The following is a 21,585-nucleotide window of genomic DNA, read 5'->3' on the forward strand; positions in this document are numbered from 1 at the left end:
GCCTCACTTTTTACTTGTGTCGTATATATTATGCTGTTCTGTTCTGCCCTGAGGCTGGACAATCTGGGAGGTGCATTTTCACAGAGGTAATACATTTAGTTTTTAACTGTTATATTGCAACTTGGCTGGAAATTGACGTTGCCATTTTTACCTACGGGGATGAGTGTGCAGTGTATTCTGTAGTGTTACTACTGTATGTTATGTACTGTATTGTTTGGTATAGAAATCAAGTTTAAAAACTCCACCACTGTTGTATACTTAATGTACGTAGCCTAGAAGTAAAGACACTGCAGATGGTCTCATTCAATGAAACCATTGCCCTACTTTGTATGTTTGCTGACTAATGCTGAGCTACTGAGCTACTACGTAATGGTATGGCATTATTTGTTTTTTGGATGCTAGAGTTTTACGTTTTGATATATACAATGGGATTTGCACACATGGTTGTAATGGTTGTACTGATATGGTACTAACTTAGTACCATATCAGTACAGTCCACCATTCCACGTACACAATCTACGCAGCTCAATTCCAGACTGGTAGTGCCACACAGCATGTTCTGAAGATAATGTGCGTCATGACTGTCAGATTTGATCATGATGGGATATATGTGCACACAAGAAAGCATCATGTTAGTTCTACTGAGTGGTATTTAAACAGTGACATTCCAGATTATAGGTCACAAAGTGCTACAAAGAAGAAATATTTAAAAGGAAAAATAAGAATAAAAACAATTGAAGCATTCTGTGATCACCTAAACAAGGTTAGTAAAACACACAGGTTAGTATTGGGCTGGTCACTCTTTGTGAGATGAACAAGAATGTAGATTTGAATAATGTTATAGAGTTATGTAAGGAGAGACGGATGTCAGTGGAAAACTAGCTTGGTCTTAGTCTATATAATGTTCCTATTGGTTCATCAATCTGAGCAACTGTCCCCTCCCTCCGGTAGAAAACAGCGGAGAACACTGACGTCACCAAATTTGGAGCGGCGAGCCTCTGCACTGTTATTGGTTAGCAAAATACAAGGAAATGGGCGTCCTATGCCAGATTTTCCAATGCGTTTCCCCAGGTTTTCGTTTTTGAGCCGAATGCGGTCAAAAAAAGAGCCTGGGTACCGAGGCTTGTGGTTTCAAAGACAAAAACAGAGGGAGCGAGGAGAAGTGGGAAGAATGTGAGAGGAAAGGTGGGAAGGTTTGTTAAGGTGTTGAATGGGATGTATTCACACCTGTGGTGCTAATGTGTGTTTGAAAGCCTCTTTCATAATAATGAACTCTGGAATCAGGTCAGGACATTGTTGGCCTTTACCACATGCAGGAGATCACTGGTGTCAGACGCGTTCTCACATAACTGAAAATGCTCAGTTTGGATAATGCATATGGTAGGTCGTCCCACTTAACTAGCGTGAGGGAGAGATTACATTTTCAAAATGTCTTTTAATAGAATATTTCAGATGGGAAAATACGATGTGAAGTAATGCTTAGGTGAACACTAACGTGCTTGACAGTCCACCTCTGTCCTGCGTTAAGAATTCAAAGTTAAACTAACATTTCATTGTGTGTCCTGCAGTCCCCTCCATGCCTCTCCTACCAGTATGAGTCATCTGTCTCCAAGCTGATTTCCCTTTTGCGAGTAAGAATGCCACTCCAAAGTCCAAACCCCTTCCTACTGACGTGGGTGATCTTTTCCCCGTAGCTTGCAAACTACATTTCCCCGCAGGCATGCGGGCACAGAGCAGTCAGCCAGGCGGCAACACTTCAGCTCCATAGTAACAGTTAGCTGTGAACGTAATTGGAAGTGACTAAGGATGAAGCCCCTCTGTTGTGTGAGTGTGTAAGTTATGCACTGACGTCTGTTGGGAGAGGCTCTAGTCTAAGCCATAAGGTTAAGACGATAATCCTAATCATTTTGGTAAAAATAGTAGTCATGTTTATTAAATTCTAACAGACAGGCTTCTTTTGTTTAAAGTGGGAAATTTGGTATATAGTCTTTGTTATTGGCCTAAAATATTGTCTATAGGCCTACATACATTCATGAATCCATTTGCTGACCGGCTGTAGCTATTGGGCAATTTTGTTATAGGGGTTTCTTGTGACCCTACCATTAACATCCTATGGCAAGCAAAAATGTCAAACTTCCCTTATGCTTTAAGTAACATGTGACATCTGAATAGATTCCAAGCATTAGTTTTGCACAAAATACACTCCTTGGGCTAAAAACAGCCATAGCCTTGCCCAAATGTGGTGACCTCATCACATTTTGTGCTGATCTCATCACATTTGTCATCTATGGCCGTTTTTTAGCCCAAGGAGTGTTTTTTGTGCAAAGCTAATGCTTGGAATGGATTCAGAATCATGAAAACCCCCTAGGTTGACATGTCACATGCTACTTAAAGCATAAGGAAAGTTTGACATATTATTATAATTTTTTTCCTGCCATAGGATGTTAATGGTAGGGTCACAAGAAACCCCTATATGAGAAATTGCCGACAGCCGGTCAGCAAGTGGATTCATGTATATAGACAATATTTTAGGCCAATGAAAACGACTATATACCAAATTTCCCACCCGCCCACCCCATCTGCCGGACTAATAACCAAAAGTACTGCTTCATGCCTGAGCTTCATGCCAGAGCATTGCAAAAACTAAATCCCAATCTGTAACATCAAAGCCTTGTCTATATGAACAGACCTGTTTCATCACTGGTTTAGCAATTCTCAAAATAACCAGTGTAATGTTGTTCTTGACCACAAGGCTTTCGGGTAGGCTTGTCTTAGGCTTTCGGATAGGCTTTCGGGTAGGCCAAAGTGATCTTCATAAATACTTCACCTAGATGTAAAATAACTTCACAGCAACAAGTTTGGTGTAACTGAGATGTGACAAGAAGTTGGTTTTGATGCAAGCCCTGAGTTAGCTATGTGTTTATGAGTGTGGGAGTGGCAGGTTGTGTGTGTGCTGTTTCCTGTATGATTATGTATTGGGAGGGGTACTGAGGGCATGCAAAGATGACTACAATAACTGACCTCTCTAGACGTGTGTGGTGGTAACCACAAACCTTAACCGGAATCTGTCAATTCTGAAAAAACAGACCTGTTTCATCACTGGCACTTTTTTTGGAGATTCATTACTACTAGTAAGACACCCTGAGGGCACTGCTGGGCGAGCGCTGGTGCTTTGGCATGGGGGGTCAGATCAACATATGGATTGAATTCTATGCTGGCCATATATGGAGCATGTCTTGATTGTACAGGGTTTGGGTAATGGACGGGAGATGCAGGTTTTCATAGTAAATGTGACTTACGGTCGTAACAATAGCTGGCCTCGATAGAGTGTGCGCAGATATTTTTGTATTTTGTCTGTTGTGTTATTAGAATCTTTTTTTCTGTACATAATACCATTTCTAGGAAGAAAATAACTAATGACAACTTTGAACCTTGACTGAGTGAATGTGTTCTAAACCTGTCCATTGTAATGTATCCATCGGAATCAGAATGAGCTTTAGTGTCACATCACACATTTTTTCTGGTTGAAAAAGTGGGTGAAATTCATTTTTGTGCATAGTTACCTTTGTGACGTTGGAGCGCTTTTGCCACAAAAAAGTACAGGTAAAGGGTTGTCTTGTGTGTGTGTGTGTGTGTGTGTGTGTGTGTGTGTGTGTGTGTGTGTGTGTGTGTGTGTGTACTGTGCATTATATACACTTAAGGATATTATTTAAGGTGCTAGGACATGGATTATAACTCATCATAACTCTGTGCTTTTCTCTTACTGTACTCTATTGCACTCTACTGTTAATCTGTACTCTATTGTTACTCTACTGTTACTCTGCTGCACTTTGCTCTCTCCTGCTCTTCTCTCGTCTGCTTTGTTTTGAAATAGTCTGATTCTACTGTAACTCTAAGTGTTTTATTGCTCTTATGTGTACATATATTGGGTTTAAGTTATATTGTGTGTTTATATGTCTTTTACCAAAATCAAATCAAATGATCAAATCAATAATCTGTAAACATAGTGTGTGCTCAGTCTAGGCTATTTAACAATAAAGGCTGTGTATTTATATGAATTCACTAGTTTTGTATAATGCATTGATATTTGTAAGCCAATGAAAATGCGGCATAAAGTATTCCATTGTAGCAACATACCAGGAGATGTCACGTGTTAATGATAAATGGTAAATGCATACAGTATTAAAGTGAATATAGCAGAAACTGTATGCCATAGATATGTACAATCCTCAGTTTTAATTACTACATTTGGAGCTCTCAGATATTAACACAACAGGATTTAACCCCTAATGCGTACGGTGTACGTACTTCCCACAGGAGTCTATACTTTGACCCATACTTTTCTTGTACACCAAGTCTCTTCACTGACATCTGCTGATCTACAAGTTCCTGACACATTGCAATGTGACACGTTGTGAGCTTGTAGATCTGATATTTGTGCTAAATGTTAGGCTATTATCCTTTAATGTTTTGCCTATTATGACAAAATGGGTTCATATGGTTAAATTAATCATGTTTACATCGCTGCATTTGGAGCCTTCCATTCCCAATCCATGTGTTCTTGCAGCAGTGTATCTTTCATTCTAACCATGAGGTCATTCTCTCTCTCTCTCTGTGTCTATGCTTCCTCTCTGCTGGCTTACTTTCTACTGTCTTTCCTCTCCTCCTCTTCCTCCTCTCTCTCTCTCTCTCTCTCTCTCTCTCTCTGTTTGTCGGGTTCCTCTCCAGACCCATGATGACATAGATTTAGAGAACGAGCCCTGGTATAAGTTCTTTTCTGAGCTGGAGTTCGGGCGTCCGGTAAGTCAGGGCGTAGTCTCTACCACCGTCACCCCCTGCCATAGGCATATACACCCACCCCACCTTTGACTTGATTTGGCATTTTTTTGTTTGTGTCTGCACCAGTAGAAAGTGTGGGGCTAGTTGCTCGGGCATGCCGTATGGTTGGGTGTTGTGAAACCCACCCCACACCCACCCACCCGTTTATGACGGGATTCGTTGCTGTACCGTGTGTCTCTCGCTGCCTTGCAGGCCTGTTTGATCTTGTGGCTAGCTCCTGAATGTCCATCAACACTGCAAAAAAAATGTTTTTCTCTTCCTTCCACCACAGAGGTCACCTCATTTTGTGTGCACTTTGCTGTTGACAAAACCAGCTAGGGTAGATGATGGGATTGTATTACACAGAAGCCAAACAGAATCTTGGAAACAATGAAGCATGAGTTTCCAAACCGATAAACCTTCTACTCCACATACTTTACCACCAGCTCCTCCTTTATGTGGTAGAAGTGGGCATGATGTTTCGTTTGGCTTTTAGTTTTTGGTGTGTTTGTGTCTTCACTTATCTACATATTAGGGATATTTGCCAGAGCTATTACATTAATCTTAATTTCTTTTCTGCAGACCTAGAGTTCTGCTGATTTTAATTTCACCTGATTTTTTGAGACCTGCGTTAGGGTCCAACCTATTGTCTCGCATATCCAGACGCTCCGAGATCTCCGCCTAGTGCCTACTGATATGTGTGGTGACATTGACGTTAAAACAGCAGAGGACACAGCCGCAGAAAAACACACGCCACTGAGACCCACATATCTGCCCACTGCCACTTCCTGCCATCCACAAATCATATTATCGCTGTCCCAGTATGAAAGACAGTCCAATCTCCAAATTGTTTCCACGTATATTTTAGCCACTATATTGAAATTATACCAGACAGGTGGAGATCTCTGAATGTCCGGCTGCGCAAAACTATGGATTGCATTGGCCATGCAATTAACTACCCAGGGAGGGAAGTAGAAAAACTAGTTTCCAGACACAGATTTCTCAGGACATAGCCAGACAGATTTTAAGGTTTTAGTGCCATCTGGAGGTTTCAGGCAGCAACAGCAGTCAGTCACTTACAGTGGTGCCATTATTATTATTTCACTATTATTGGCATACCTTCAACCAGCGAGAGGGGAGTTGATTGATTGAAACAATGTAGTGTATGGTTGGGATAAAAAAACCTGCATACACTCACCGGTGGCTTCTTAGGTAATGTTTTTGCATCCAGCCAGCAGCCACAGATCTCGGATCAAAACTCCCCTCCCATTTCTGTGAATGACATACAATCATGTCATCAAGGGGATCACTACGGGGCTTATTCAGTACGCTTGGGTAGAAATGTGACATCTAGAGCTGCTATGATATACTTTGAATCATGGCAGGTCTTTGTGATGATCATGTTTCTAACTGCAACATTCCAGTGTCCTGCATCTATACACTGAATAAGCTCTGTGTTGAACAATGATGTGCAATCATCATGTACCGTGGAGCACGCGTGTGTATACGCAGGTCTTCAATCCATCCAAACACCATTCACTTTGATACGCCTTCATTCACCCGTGCGTGCGTGCTGTGATTGTGTGTGAGTCAAATTGACTGATGGTGTTTGGTTAGAATGAACACACTGTGCTCTCCAATCTGCATGATGATCAGACGGTGTTTGTCTCTCTGCACACCCATGTCGCAAAAGGAAGGTTTCTTTTTTGCATTTCGTCAAGGTTTCACCGGAAGGTCATTGTTATTCACTGAATGACTTTTAGCTCACACATGAAGCAGGGTTTAATCGTAGCTCCAGTCAGTGCACCCGCCCCGCTCTACTAGAACACACGTGGTAGCTTGTGCTTCACTATGCTTGTGGCTCTGTCTCCCACCCTGCTTGCTCTCACACTATATTATGTGTGTGTGTATGTGTGTGTGTGTGTGTGTGTGTGTGTGTGCGTGTGCGTGTGCGTGTGCGCGTGCGCCTGCGCGTTTGTGTCTAGTGGTGGTGGTGGCGGTGGTGGTGGTGGGTGTGTGTGTGTTACGTGTGTGTGTGCATGTGTGTATTGTAATAGTGCGTATTTGTCTATATTGTAGTGACTTATGTCAGATACAGTAGCAGTGTTAGATGCTATTTTACTGTAGAAGGAGCTAATTTCAGATCAACGGTTGGAGGACATTGAGTGTTAATGCACGGTATCATTAGAGTTTGTTGTGAGTTTGTGTAGATTCCTGCAGTGTGTGTGCACGTGTGAATCTGAGCGTGCCATACATGCAAAGTGAGTGAGTGAGTGTGTGTGTGTGTGTGTGTGTGTGTGTGTGTGTGTGTGTGCGCGCGCTTGTGTGAGTGTTGTCCATCTTGGGGTCCTCTGTTGCTCTAACTGGTGTCACTTTCTCCACATGTCCTCCTCCCCATGATGTCATCACTTCCTCTCCTCCTACACCCCATCTTCACCTCCTCCTCCTCCTCTTCCTTCTCCTTCTGTTCACTGCTGTCCCCTGCTTGGGGCTCAAGCCTCCCAAAAAACGGCTGGATTATAATCCAGACAGCTCTGCTGGCCAACCCATTGAGGTAATCACATTATTATTCTGGACACATGTGCTAATTCTGGACTCGCTAATCCCAATCTTGTGTTGTTTGAATGGCCCGTAATGAGAAAGAAAATGAATAGCGTCACCTTTTAAACTCCAATCACTTTCATGTTACAATAGGCCCAATACAAGGACCAACATAGAGTAGCCTATACACTATCTAATCCAATATTATGCAGTACAATGTGTTTTATTGACATTCGTGGAGAGATGTATCAACACTCATTCAATTACATAAGAACTGTGTGTGTGTGTGTGTGTGTGTGTGTGTGTGTGTGTGTGTGTGTGTGTGTGTGTGTGTGTGTGTGTGTGTGTGTGTGTGTGTGTGTGTGTGTGTGTGTGAGTGCGTGCGTGCGTGCGTGCGTGCGTGCGTGCGTGCGTGCGTGCGTGAATAGCACTGTGTTGGATATAGTACTGTAGGTATAGGGCGTTGCCATGTGTTCTCATCTCAGCATCATGTCAGCCATCTGTCACAAGCCATCCTTTTACTGTGATTTCTAGGGCAACACTCTCAGCCTTTTATTAATTCATTATTATTATGAAATACTTCTTTCAGCAGTTATATTCTGTGAAATAATGCAGTTTGGACCATTCAGACTCATTATTGTTCCACTCCCCTAAAAAATAAAAATAATCTCCTTGAAAAGGTAACATCACTGGCTTCCACATCCAGATTCATACCACTGAGATCCAGTCGGGCGACTCCATGCCAGGTTTTGTGGGGGAAACATTTGGTCTGTGAGCCAAAAGCACATCATAGCCTCCTGTCCTGCTCCATTGTGCTGTCACCCTTCGGAGCCGACGGGTGTCAGAGTTCACCTGTGTGCCGCACGCTCCAGGTGTACCATGAGGAACCCCCGTCCGCCGAACCTTGATTCGGGGGAGCATTTTGAGTGTGGCACTGCGACGGCACTCAGCATAGTGAGCCACTCTGCCTCCAGCCTTTGTTCGTGCGGCGCTCACTCCTCATCCCTTTTGTTGTCTGCCCTCTTTCAGACGTCGCTGTACATCGGCCCCGCTGACAGAGCTCCTGAGAGGCCTGCGAGGTAAGCCCTGCATGCGTTTATTGTTCTCATTCCGGAGTCCGGACGCCTCTCTGGCCATTTCTCATCTTCCTCTTATTCTTTCCTAACTGCAGCAGTGGCCTTGTTGTGAAGCGGCACGGCAGCAGAAACTCCTGTTCATTTGTGCACCCCCTCCCCTCCCCTCCCCTCCCCTGCTGCTGCAAATATCCTGGGTTGCGTGTCTGTATTGCTTTAGTCAGCAGTGATGGGGTGCTTCCCCACTCCCATCCCCTCCCCCCGCTTAACCAACTCTGATCCTGAATAAATTATCCTAGCGAAACCTATTGATTCTGTCCTTCGGTCTCCTCCTCCACTGCCCCTTCCACCAACGCCACACGTCGCTCCGTGCCGTTGTCCCGTGTGAATGGGATGTCATGAATAAGTCATGTCATTCATGTAAGTGACATTGGGGGGGTTTGTTCCACGCAGCAGGCAGACATGCCCAACAATGTTCAACACACACACACACACACACACACACACACACACACACACAAACACACACACACACACACACACACACACACACACACACACACACACACACCCACCCACCCACCCACACACACACACACACACACACACACACACACACACACACACACACACACACACACACACACAGTCTTGAATCTGCACTGAATGTTAGACCTCCCATTGTCCATAAAGGCTTTGTGTCAGATATGTTGCTCTTTGTCTCGAATTTGTGTTGGTTTAGAGAAGACAATTTGTCATAAAACAGTATAGAAAAATTATTAGACACATAATCTCTTTTCAAGTCCTGTACAATTTGTAATACCTGTCTGTCTAGCTTGTGTTGCCTCATTTGTAAGTACTGTAGTATAATATTGCAGTGTAATTGGCCAGGAATACATTCCACCTGGCGTTGTGCCCATTGATGTGATTTGTTTCCCCTCCCCGGTGCTGCAGTGCTGCCAGTGACTACAGGAAACGGAGGAAGTCGGAGCCGTCGGGTCAGTCCAACGTCCAGTCCGAGCCAAGCAGAGCCCCCTCGTCCCCCCCCAAGCCGCTGGACCCCTACAGACCCAGCAGCGCCCTGAAGAAACCTGCCGTCCGCTCCTCACCGTCCTCGCCCTCCAGAGCCAAAGGTACACATGTGGAGAACCTGCAATCTCATTACTTGCTAAAACCCACCGACATCGCCAGGCTATTTCCAGCTGTCCAATCAACTCAGACCCATAGTACACATCTGAATTTACTCTCTCACACACATCTCTCTTTGTCTGTTTCGGTACACTAGCTATGCCGATATATTGTACATGTACATGGTACTTTCTACAGTATGTTACTTTCTAAGCCGCACGCACGCACGCACGCAGGCACGCACAGGCACGCACACGCACACACACACACACACACACACACACACACACACACACACACACACACACAGTGTCCACTTAATCAACAGCAATACTATTTGATATTATGCCTATGGCATTGCAGAGCTGTGTCTGGAGGAAACATTGGCTACAAGGGTTGTGTTGACAGCATGCATGTACAGTATAGGTGATTTGTCGTTTTATTGAGAAGTTAATAACTGCAAGGCATATGTTTTAATGTTCTAATGCAGGGGTCGGCAAGAATGTTTGGCATTGTGCCAATTCATGTTCTAAACCATTTGATGATTGGCCAGAATATAATCAATGGCTAATTTAAGAACTGGATCTTACAAACAGACCTCCTTATATACAATAATAGTTATATAAAGGTTAATAAATACATGTGTGTGGTATAACTGTATAGTCAAATGTTACAGGTGTAGGTAGAAATGCTTGTGTGATTATTTTGTGCAGGCCACCTCCTTCAATGTTGCACTTGAAATGAAACACCTGCCTGTCATTCACTCCCATCATGGATTCTCCAGGTGGGGGCACTGGGGTACTGGGGTAGATGTGTTATTTGGATATTATAGCCTCAGACTGTCAGATATTGCATGTAAATAATGTATAAAATAATTTGCCTGGCCAGATATCATCGATGCCCGGGTACATTCTGGCCCACGGTCCACCCATTGCTTACCACTGTCCTAATGTCTGCTGTGGTCACATCTTTATATTGCTCTGATCAATATTTCCTTCTGAATATTGATGATAACATCGTCTGCTACTGACTGAGTTCCAGACTTTCTTCTCTTGTCTTGTCATGTACTGTTCCTCCATCTTGCTTCTTTCTCTCCGTTATTCTGGGCGTGTTCTCTCTTAACTCCCTTTTCCTTCCTCTTTCTCTCACCACGCTGCTCTGTTGTGGGACGTCTATGAAAGGTGGGGACGCATGCAGCATGTACTCACCCCGTTTGAGCCCTCCAGGTTCTCGTCTGTCCCCGGTGCTCTCCAACCCCTCCCGCCCCGACCGCGAGGATGACGACGACGATGATGCCAGCCAGGGGAAGGAGGGCAGCTCCTCCTCCCGGTGCTCCGTCTCCGTTAAAAACAGCTGGCCAACACGGCTGCAGGACGGCGAGCCATGGAGCAGCGTGGAGGAGGCTCCGGCCACTCCGCCGCGCAAACTCAAGTCTCGCAGCTGCGACGACCTCCTGAACGACGGGCACGTCGGCGGGCCTGGGGGCCGCGATGCCGCTCGCTCGGAGAGCGCCGGGTCGCTGGTCTGCGACGGAGGTACGCCGCCGGGTCAGGCTGCCTCGGCCGGCGCCCACTCCCTGCCCCGCCCCCACCGCCGACGGGCGCACGACTCGCCGGGCTTCCTGCAGCTCTACCGCAAGATGCACCACATTGACCGCACTCACCTCATCCCCTCCGAGGTCATCCGCTCGGTCCAAGCCCGCATCCTGGACCTGGAGCGCCAGCCACACCTCCACCGGCACCGCTTCTCCCCGTTCGCCCCCTCCTGGGGCGTGGAGGTGCCGCGCGACGTGGTGCCGAGCCACATATCCAAGTACGAGCAGCTCATCCAGAAGTCCAAGTCCATGCCCAACCTGGGGGACAGCGAGGTCCCGTCGGGGACCACCACGCCGGGCGGCTCATCTTCTCGTGCCAGCAGTGGCGGGGGCGGTACCCCCGGCTACCCCAAGCGACGTTTCTCCATTGAGTCACTGCTGGAGGAGGACAGCAACGGGAACAACGGACCTGCACAGCACTCCACAGAGCACCTGCATGGACCCCGGAGCCCACCGGAGGGCCAGCCTCGTGTCGGGCCGGACCCTCGGCGTGCCCACACCTTCCCGACCCCTCCCAGCATCCCCAGCGCCCGGCAGGCTGCCGACCTGGACTACTCCGACAGCGAGCAAGATGCCATAGCCTCGGACCTCAGCGACTTCGTCCAGGTGGAAGGCTCGTCCTTCTGCAGCGAGAGTGATTTTGACCACTGCTCCCTCACCTCCTCGGAGAGCATCTACGCCTCCTCCACCCTCCCCCACCACCACCGCCACCCCCGCCATCACCACCACCACCACATGCATCATCACCACCACCCGGGCGCCCAGAGCCTGGGTCCGAGCCTGGGCTACCAGCACCGCCACCTGGTCAGCTCCTGCAAGGGCCGCTGCCCGGCCTCCTACACGCGCTTCACCACCATGCTGCGCCACGAGAGGGAGCGGGCGCGCCAGGACCCCCCGAGGCCCCCGCCGCAGCCGAGCCGTGGCAGCCACGCCCCCGACCCGGCCTCACCGTCCCAGCAGGCGATGTCCAAGCTGGCCTTCCTGGTCAGCCCCGTGCCTTTCCGCAGGAAAAAGGGCTCACCACCTACCTCTAGACGGAGCGGCGGCGGTGGGGGTCACGGCCGACCCAAGTCCAAAGAGGCCATCTACGAAGCACTGGACCAAGCCTTGAGGGACATTTATGAGCACATCCAGGCGGAGAGGGGCCAGCGGGGGGCCAGGGCCCCCGACCACAGCATCCTGAGGCGGATCCTGTCCGAGCTGCTCCCGGACGTGCCCGAGAGGAGCTCCTCCCTGCGGGCGCTGAGGGCCTGCCGGCAGGGGGGCCAGCCCTCCGGCTCGCCATACCCGGACGGGAGCCCAGCGGGGTACGGCTCGTACAGGCCCGACCCCTTACAGTCGCCCCAGCTGCAGTCGCCCCGTGTGCAGTCGCCCCGTGTGCAGTCGCCGCGCACACAGTCGCCAATAAGTGCCTGTTACGGACATCACCCAGACGCCTCAAACAATAATGAGTATGGAGTTGAGCAGGCCAATGGGAACGCTCTCTGCTACTCAGGTGGAATGCATAACACACCTTTCATTCTCCGCCACGTGTGCCTGCACACATCGCTGATATTCACTGCTAATACAGCCACACTATCTAGTCACATACAGCGCACTGCGCATACACATTAAACACACATGAATGCATGCGCATACTGACATACACACATACTGTACAGTATGGTAAAACGAATAAACGCACACACGCACAAATGCACACACAATCATCCCAAATACACCTATGCATGCACAGCTTCAGTGGTGGTTGTGCAGTACCCCTCAGTGTTGCCTCCTGTCCACCACACCCATCCACATCCTGTCCACCACACCCATCCACATCCTGCTGCTTTCCATCTGTTTAACCACTTCATTTATTTATTTTTGTACTTTCATTTATTTATTTATTTTTGTACTTTCATTTATTTATTTTTGTATGAATTATTGTCTTATACTTTTCCTTTCCTTTTGAGACAATGAAAGTCATGTTTGTAAGGTTTTGTGTATTATTATTATTATGGAATGTGTTCTTCCTGTTTTCTTTATATATATTTTTTTACTTTATTGCAGGTGTTTGTACAATACATGTAATTAATTTAATACATAATATCTTACAAGTTTTCTTCACTTGTTTAATTCATCCTGCATCATTTTTATACATGTTTTACGTTTCTTCCCCTGTGAAATGCGAATAAAATATAGTTGTATTATAATTTTATAATACATGATAATTCTTACCATCCATGTTTGCCGCCATCCTTCAATCCCCACCATTCAATATGTTCACTATTTCTTCTGCATGCGTGACTCATGAGTCATGATGTCATGAGCATGGTCACCATGGTAACCTGGTGGTAATCTTTGACCTTGTCTCCACCAATCACAGACCAGGATGTCTCCAGGAGTTACTCCACCTTGGATGGACGCCACACACCTCAGAACAGAAGGTCCACTCCAGACAAAGAGGTATACTGCACAGCACTGATCTCACACCATGTGGCATGGTCGTATTCTAATCTAGTGGATGGACAGACACATAGGTAGATAGAAGAATCAGATTTATTGTCACATCACAGTTTTACAGGTTAACAGTGGGTACAATTTGTTTTTGGCATTGTTCCCATTGTGTCATTTAAAAGGAAGAAGAGAGAGGGGGGGGGGGGGGTAAGGAGATCAAGGCAGGAAAAGAAAGGGAGTTTGAGCGCTTTTACCACAGAAAGTACTGGTAAAGGGTTTTCTTCTTTGTGGGTCTTACATATTTACAAGATTTGGGCCACAAACGGTACAAATAAAAGGTCTCCATTTTGGTGTTCTAAGCATTATTTTAAACTTTAGCTATTGAAAAATAGCAAATAGACCTGCGATTTTTTTTAAATCTTGAAAATGTGGCGCACATCTTTGAATATTTATTCTTTCAGAGTGATCGTTTTTAACTTACATATCTTTGCTTCTGGGAGGTCCCTGGAACAAGTCGGCAGCCAATTACATAGTTTGAAAACCACTGATATAAAAACATAGTTTTTTCAGAAAACTGTCATGATTTAGAACTTAAGGTCCATTTGGTTCCATTTGTATACTGTCAGAGTTACAGACTTGTAGGGGTCTTGTAGAACCCTCCCAAAGGAACCCTGAGAGTCCCTGGACCCCACTTTGAGAACCACTGGTGTAGACAGACAGACAGACAGACAGACAGACAGACAGACAGACAGACAGACAGACAGACAGACAGACAGACAGACAGACAGACAGAGACTGACAGACAGAGACTGACAGACAGAATGATCGCCCATGCGTCCCTGGTCCTCTGTTTGCACTGGTACGGCTGGTTTTCTGTCCAACCACCCGGAAGTTAAGTCATTTGACTTGGCACTGTGGTCATTCCATCTGGATTCCATTCAGATTACTGGGAGACGCCAGGGGGATGAAATCTACTACATGTTTGGAAAGAAAATCAGCAATAGTAGTCTAGAAAAATAGTGTCCATCCAAGGACAGTGGTTGAGAACCTCCGTTCCAGCTAATAATGCATGCTGCGCTCTCTCTCTCTCTCTCTCTCTCTCTCTCTCTCTCTCTCTCTCTCTCTCTCTCTCTCTCTCTCTCTCTCTCTCTCTCTATCTCTCTCTCTCTCTCTCTCTCTCTCTCTCTAGGTCTCCCATAAACAGATGACTCAACTTATTCTGTTCTCTCTCCTCCATCAGAAACAGCCAGCCAGAGCCATTTACGATTTTAAGGCACAGACGGCTAAGTGAGTACAGTGAAACTGTGACAGCAGGTGTACAAGAGGACATTTTTTGGAGCATGTGTGTCTTCTTAACATGATCGCCTCTTTCACTCGTCGCATCATTCAACATTCATTAAACATTGCACTTTAAAACCACCTGATTCCACTGTACTAACCTGTGTACTGAACCAATGCAAAATAATAATAAAGTTTTGGCTGATACCCAATCATGTACTTAGAAGGTTGCACACACACACACACACACACACACACACACACACACACACACACACACACACACACACACACACACACACACACACACACACACTGATTTACCTAAAAGTGATGGGAACCACTGCCTTATGCTGCCACCTTGTGGCTGTCTGCTTAAAAATCATCAACAAGCCTTTCCCCACTACCATTTTCCAGTCAGTACAATTCCATAGGAGTTTATACACAGGTTAATATAGTGTCAAGGCCATGTGTATGCCAAAGTGTTGTCGTCGTGTCCCTCAGATGAAAATGCAAGGCTTCTAAAATGCTCCGGGAGCACTTGAGAGCAGAGCGACTTCTCAGCTGACACAAATTGATTTAGATTCTGTAGTATACTGTACAACATTTTGCTAAATACTTTTAGAGCAGCAGAAATGTATAGACATTGAGCAACAGCATTGGGCTATTTATCCTCTAAAATGTCTATAGATCATTTACAGTACGGACAAGCTCAACTCAACTTCATCTTTCTGCAAGCTGCAAACGACAGACACCTAATCTCCGTGTCTCCTCCCCAGCCTGTCAGCTCTCCTGCCGGAGCACGGCTGGATCGATGTTTGTAATGTTTGTCTTGCTCCTCCTCGACTCTGATTGGACGTCTGGGTAAAAAGTTGAACATTGTCCAACTCTCAGCTACCAGATTAACAGCTAAAATGTGCAAGGCTCAGTGCAGAATAGACGTATGCGCTTTTCCAATTGAATACCATTCAAAATATACATTGCTCAGGGAAAAAGAATGCCTTGGTGGACACTGACAAAATAAAACGCGTATTCAGATACGACTTCATTTTCTTCTTCTGGATGCAAAATGGTTATAATAAACGTACCGGTAACTTTTGTGCAGTCTAATGCATCATAAGTAAAGGTCTCTGCCAGTGTAATGGCACTAACAGATAGTATTGCTGTATTGTGTCTTGGAGCAGAGTGCATGAATAAAGCTGGAGGTTTGCTGTCCTGACTCATGCTGTGATGGATGCTCTTGCTGATGTCTTTTTAATGAAGCCCAGTCTGCTGGGTGGAGTTTTCTCTGCACCGTGGAGGAAAAGCATGTCTCTGTTCCTGTAATGTCTTCATCACTTCACTCATTATGTTCATGTAACAGACGAAATCAGTCATATGTCGCTGACAAAAGAATAATAATTGATGTGCACTCTGCGAAAGAGGAGAGATTATTATTAGTTAATTATTGTCCTGAGTGACGGGTCAAGTCTCCAACCTCAACACTTGAGTTGAGTTATATCTCAACTCATTAGTGTTATATCTCTCCACCAAAATGTGCAATGGCCACAAATAACGTTTTAAGATTTACTGTAGTTTTTCTCCAAATGTCCTGCAGCGACATCTCACTGATATCACTTGAACAAGTAACACATGAGCCAAGCTAAAACCAAACAAAAGCCAACTGTAGTGTACTGCACTCGCAATAATTACTCCTAAATGGAGGTGCGTATGGTAAAGACGTGGTAGAGATGTGGTATAACAGATGCAGTGTCTTGTGTTCTAGGGAGCTGACCTTTAAGAAGGGAGATGCGGTGAACATCATCCGACAGATAGACACCAACTGGTATGAAGGAGAGCACCGCGGAAGAGTGGGAATTTTCCCCATCTCATATGTGGAGGTGTGTCATTTACACCATTAGTTTTCAATGGTTTATTTATTTTGTTATTTTGCTACGGACCGCCCTGACAACATTCCAGGGACCCCACATTTAGAACATTTTACATACAGTACATACTGCATTTCTAAGTGATTATTTTTTATACTTTATTAACTCATTCTGCTCCCCCTGGAGCTCCTGCAAGGGCCCCTGGGAGCCACTTTGAGAGCCAGTGATTTACAGTACAACTTGGTTTGAACGTCATGTTGCATCAGAATCAACTTTATTGTCACATCACGATTTACAAGTAATAGAGTGGGTGAGTGAGTAAATCATTAAATCATTAACATGGTGAATCACATCTTGATGACATCATCAAGATGTGATTCACAATGTTAATGATTTTCTTCAGACCTCCAGTTCTAGGAAACACAGAATGGGGGGACTTTTTTATTATTTCCACACAACAGCTCTAAGGTATATTAAAGCGGCTATAAGCAATAATATGTAAAAAAGTTAATGACCTTATCTTTTTTCTTTTTTTTGTATTCAGGCTCCCAAAAAAAAGTAGTCTCTGTGACAGTCTGCATTCAAAGATGTTCCTAGAAGCTTTGTCAAAAAAAGGTCGAAATGACTAACCAATTAGGAAGCAGACAGGCAAATCAACCAATGACAAAGCTTCTATAGGAACATCTTTGAATGCAGATTGCGGCCCCTAGATGTGTCACAGAGACTACATCTTTTTTGGGAGCGTTTCACCCATTGCTGGCTGACTGAATAAAATAAATAAAAAAGAAAAGGTCATTACAAGTTTGACATATTATTGCTTATAGCCACTTTCATGACAGTAAAATGTTGAAAAGTGGAATGCCCCTTTAATGGGTTGACTCTCTCTCATCCATCTCCTGTAGAAGATGGCGTCGGCGGAGAAGCAGCAGCCTGTCCGGCCTCCTCCACCAGCACACGTCAGAGAGATCGGGGAGGCGCTGGCTCGCTACAACTTCAACGCAGACACCAACGTGGAGCTGTCTCTGAGAAAGGTCAGCTTGAGTATGGGGCGCTGTGATGGGAACAGCACTAATGTTCACCATGTGCACTGATGCGTTGTGGTGATCCAAGTAACCTAATGAAAATCACACACTCTCGTGTGTCGTTGAGCAAAATCGTTGGCGTGATTCTCACTATAAACGATTTTCCAAACATAATATGGTGTTTGTGATATGAAATGTAAGCTTACCATAATCACAGTAAACATTATCATGTCTTCAATCATATTCAAGTGACTCCAGTCACTTCAGTTCAGCACAGCCGAGGTGTGTGTGACGCTCAGTGACACTCGTTAATGTTACTTGCATCAAGGCAAGGGAATGTGATGATGTATGAATCAGCACCCCTCACTTCACAGTTCACACGTGTGATTTTGTCTTTTCTTTTAATCGTGCGTATGTGTATGCCCCTCCCCCAGGGCGAGAGAGTGATCCTGGTGAGGAAGGTGGATGAGAACTGGTACGAGGGGAAGATCCCAGACAGCACTAAGCAGGGCATCTTCCCCGTATCCTACGTCGACATCGTCAAACGCTCGCCGTCCAAGAGCCCCGCCCACCACGCAGACCCCCACGGTTACCCCAGCAGCCGCACACCTAGCTCCACCCCCACCAAGGTAGGAACACGCCCCTTACCAATCAGCAGTGGTTCCCAGTGGTTCTCAAGCGCATTATGCGATGTGAAATTATGTTTACGTCATCATATTATATTAACCCATGAATCTAAATGGGAAACATTAGCCTTTGTGAAATGGTTGTAGATATTCAACTGTCGGAATCTCTGTATATTCAACTGTCGGAATCTCTGTGGCGTACATTATTTGATTTGTCGTGGGCAATCACATTGCTTGCAACTGTTTCCTTCACCAATGCTCTCCAATGGCTGCAATCCCGAAAGCCTTGTGAAAATAAGTCATCATTCATGCATTATTTAAGCCAGCAGTCTTTCAACAGGGGGCAACATACTGCCATTACTTACACACATACCTCCCCACTCCTCTTTTATAAGCCTCCCTATTTTCCTTCCTTTTCACTTTATACAATCTGAAGCCTCTCGACCTTCCTCCACCCTCTCCCTCCTCTTCCTCCACCCATCACCAGCCCTACCACTCCCCTCACACCACCTCGAAATCACTGCACCTGCAAGCTATCACCAGTGAGTGGCTGGCCCTCACACTGGACCCCTCCACCTCCACCACACACTCCCCCACAGTGACCCCTGTCCCCCCAACACCACCCCCGCTTCCCACCAGTCTTCAGGACCCCAGGGCGACGCCTCCAGCACCGCCTAAAAGAGGCTTTACACCTCCACCCCGAACTTTGTCCAGAAAACCAACAACCGGCGTGTTCAAACAAGGAAATCAGGACCCAGACCGGCACCTGCAGTCTGTCACCAGTGAGTGGCTGGCCCTCACAATGAACCCCTCCACCACACCCTCCCTCTCAGCGACCCCGCCCCCCACTGCCCTCATCCTTGGGACCCCGGGGCGACCTTGGAACTCCGTGGTGACCCCGCCAGCACCACCTAAAAGAGGCTTTACTCCTCCACCCCGGACGTTGTCCAGAGAAATAAGCCCCGCGTTCAAACAAGAGATGCTAGATCCAGACCTCTTCCCTGCACCCAACCCTCCCTCCTCGTTCACCTCTCCTCTCCCCGGCTCCTCTCTCAAACATGGGCTGAGTGACGCGAAAGGGACCCAACAACTGTCACACGGGTTCACAGGAAGGGGGTTCTTCTGCACAGAACCAGAACTTGAGAGCCTACCTACAGACGCCCCACAGTGGTACAGGCCAAGCAAGGCGCAAGTAAAGCACAGAAGTGAAGACCCCAGAGTTCAGCATCAAGGGGAAAACCCCTACGACCGGCTGTTGTCATTGATCCTGGGTGGTCTCGCTAGTGCAGACGATGCGGAGGTCTTGAGGTTACCTCTGGTGCAACCAACTCACGCACTGATCCTGGGTGGTCTCGCCACTGCTGACGATGGGGATGTCTTGACTTTACCTCCGTCGCAACCAACCAAAGCACTGATCGGTAAATCCCTCCACAACAGGGAAAGGTCACCAGCAGCGAAAACCCCGGCCGCCGCCCCTAGCCGCCAGTCTGAGGGCAGCCTTTGCCTGGGGGTGGAGCGTCACAAGCCGGTGACAATGGAGCCGCTGTGCATCACTTGGAAGGGCCGGCCCCAAGTCGAGGAGAGTCAAAGACGGGAGACGGGTGACCTGCCGTCGGTCAGAGGGGAGGGGTTACCTGTGTTGTTCATTCAGGAAGAGGAGGATGCTAGACAGGAAGCGGAGAAGAGTAGAAACCACAGTGAGAATGAACAGGTAGAGCGTGTGGACTAAACTAAGTTGCTTGTACACAACAAAAACATCCTAAGTGTTAGTTTAATCTTTACACAAGAGTTTGATAAACTGACCCTCAGGACACTTTTTGCTGTGTATGACAGCTGCTCAATAATGTCGCATTTTGCACCAAATAGACATCCCAGCTGCTGCTATCCATGATAGATTCACATCCCATTCTGCGGTTGTTTTGATTGTTCAGGTTGTCATTTCAGCTTCAGGGTTGATCGCTGTGTCGTTGCCTCTGTAGGCTGACGTCTGTCCACCCGCGGCCACGTGTCGTTCTTATCGCGGCCTCAGGTCACCTTCCCCACCGCCTCTCCTTCCTCCTCCCTCCACACCTCCTCCCACTTCCTGCGCCTCCCCCCTTCCTCCTCCCCCCGCTCCGCTCCGGCCTGACCCTTTCACCGTCACACTCCCAAAACCATGCAGGCTCCCAGCCTCTCCCCCTCCTCCTCTTCTGCTCTCCTCCAAGGAGCGCTCCGCACTTCCTCCCATCCCAGCACGTTGTCCACTACCTCCTCCACCCGCCCTGCCATGCTCTGCCCTCCCTCGCTCCTCTCCCGGCTCGCCTCACCTCCTCCTCTCCACCTCCCAGCCATTCTCCTGCTCCCCTCTCCTCCTTGGCTTTCCCCCTCCTACTCCTCCTCCCCCGGTTCCCATGCCCATCCACCGCCCACGCCTCCCTCTTCTTCCTCCTCCTCCTCCTCTTCCTCCGCTGTCCTGCTCTCCTCCCATCACCACTCCATCCTCCCCTCCACCAATACCTCCTCTTCCTCCACTGTCCTGCTCTCCTCCCATCACCACTCCATCCTCCCCTCCACCAATACCTCCTCTTCCTCCACTGTCCTGCTCTCCTCCCATCACCACTCCATCCTCCCCTCCACCAATACCTCCTCTTCCTCCGCTGTCCTGCTCTCCTCCCATCACCACTCCATCCTCCCCTCCACCAATACCTCCACCAGATCCTAGGTCTGCCAAGGTCAAGGTAATAACTCAGCTGCTTGTTGATGATGATGATGATAGTGATGAAAATTACAATGACAGCTCACCTGACAGAATAACACTGTGTGACACTTTTGCAAAATATTTTGTCTCTAACCTGTGCAAGTGTGCATACATTAACATCTACTCACAAAAAAATACCGATTCGTGGATGTAAACAGGGTCCTCAGCTGCCAGAGAATTGCGTGCGTGCGTGCGTGCGTGCGTGCGTGCGTGTGTGCCTATGTCTAATGGAGATGGGTTTGGGTGTGGGAATTCTGCATATCTTGCAGGTGGTGTGTATACTGTATGTGCGTGCATGCCGGCGTGCGCCTGTGTGTGAGTTGGGTGTTTTAACTAGGGGTGCAACAGTTAATCAAACTAATTGATTTAATTCATTAATCTGAAAGATAATCAATAATCGATAATTTAATAAAATAATCAATTAATAATTGATCCCTAATTTGGGAATGTCATTATAGGGCAAT

The 21,585-nt window shown here is 46.9% G+C and overlaps 2 protein-coding genes across 2 annotated transcripts in view; both read left to right on the forward strand.

Annotated features, from left to right (window-relative positions):
- Positions 1 to 21,585, forward strand: part of sorbs2a (sorbin and SH3 domain containing 2a) — an 81,832-nt gene that overhangs the window by 53,781 nt on the left and 6,466 nt on the right. Inside the window, exons 14-24 of the mRNA XM_080759592.1 lie at positions 4,729 to 4,800; positions 7,316 to 7,372; positions 8,389 to 8,438; positions 9,387 to 9,565; positions 13,520 to 13,599; positions 14,780 to 14,877; positions 16,634 to 16,748; positions 17,639 to 17,767; positions 18,193 to 18,387; positions 18,821 to 20,095; positions 20,364 to 21,101. Of these exons, the coding sequence (XP_080615718.1) occupies positions 4,729 to 4,800; positions 7,316 to 7,372; positions 8,389 to 8,438; positions 9,387 to 9,565; positions 13,520 to 13,599; positions 14,780 to 14,877; positions 16,634 to 16,748; positions 17,639 to 17,767; positions 18,193 to 18,387; positions 18,821 to 20,095; positions 20,364 to 21,101 (2,988 nt within the window). The remainder of the gene's footprint in view (positions 1 to 4,728; positions 4,801 to 7,315; positions 7,373 to 8,388; positions 8,439 to 9,386; positions 9,566 to 13,519; positions 13,600 to 14,779; positions 14,878 to 16,633; positions 16,749 to 17,638; positions 17,768 to 18,192; positions 18,388 to 18,820; positions 20,096 to 20,363; positions 21,102 to 21,585) is intronic.
- Positions 10,759 to 12,768, forward strand: LOC308313371 (sorbin and SH3 domain-containing protein 2-like; the record flags this gene model as incomplete). Its single annotated transcript, XM_080760471.1, has 1 exon — positions 10,759 to 12,768. The coding sequence occupies one exon, from the start codon at positions 10,759 to 10,761 to the stop codon at positions 12,766 to 12,768; it is 2,010 nt and encodes a 669-aa protein (XP_080616597.1).

This window comes from Protomyctophum bolini (genome assembly GCF_963924005.1).
Source record: "Protomyctophum bolini genome assembly, chromosome: 3".
Taxonomy (NCBI): Eukaryota; Metazoa; Chordata; class Actinopteri; order Myctophiformes; family Myctophidae; genus Protomyctophum; species Protomyctophum bolini.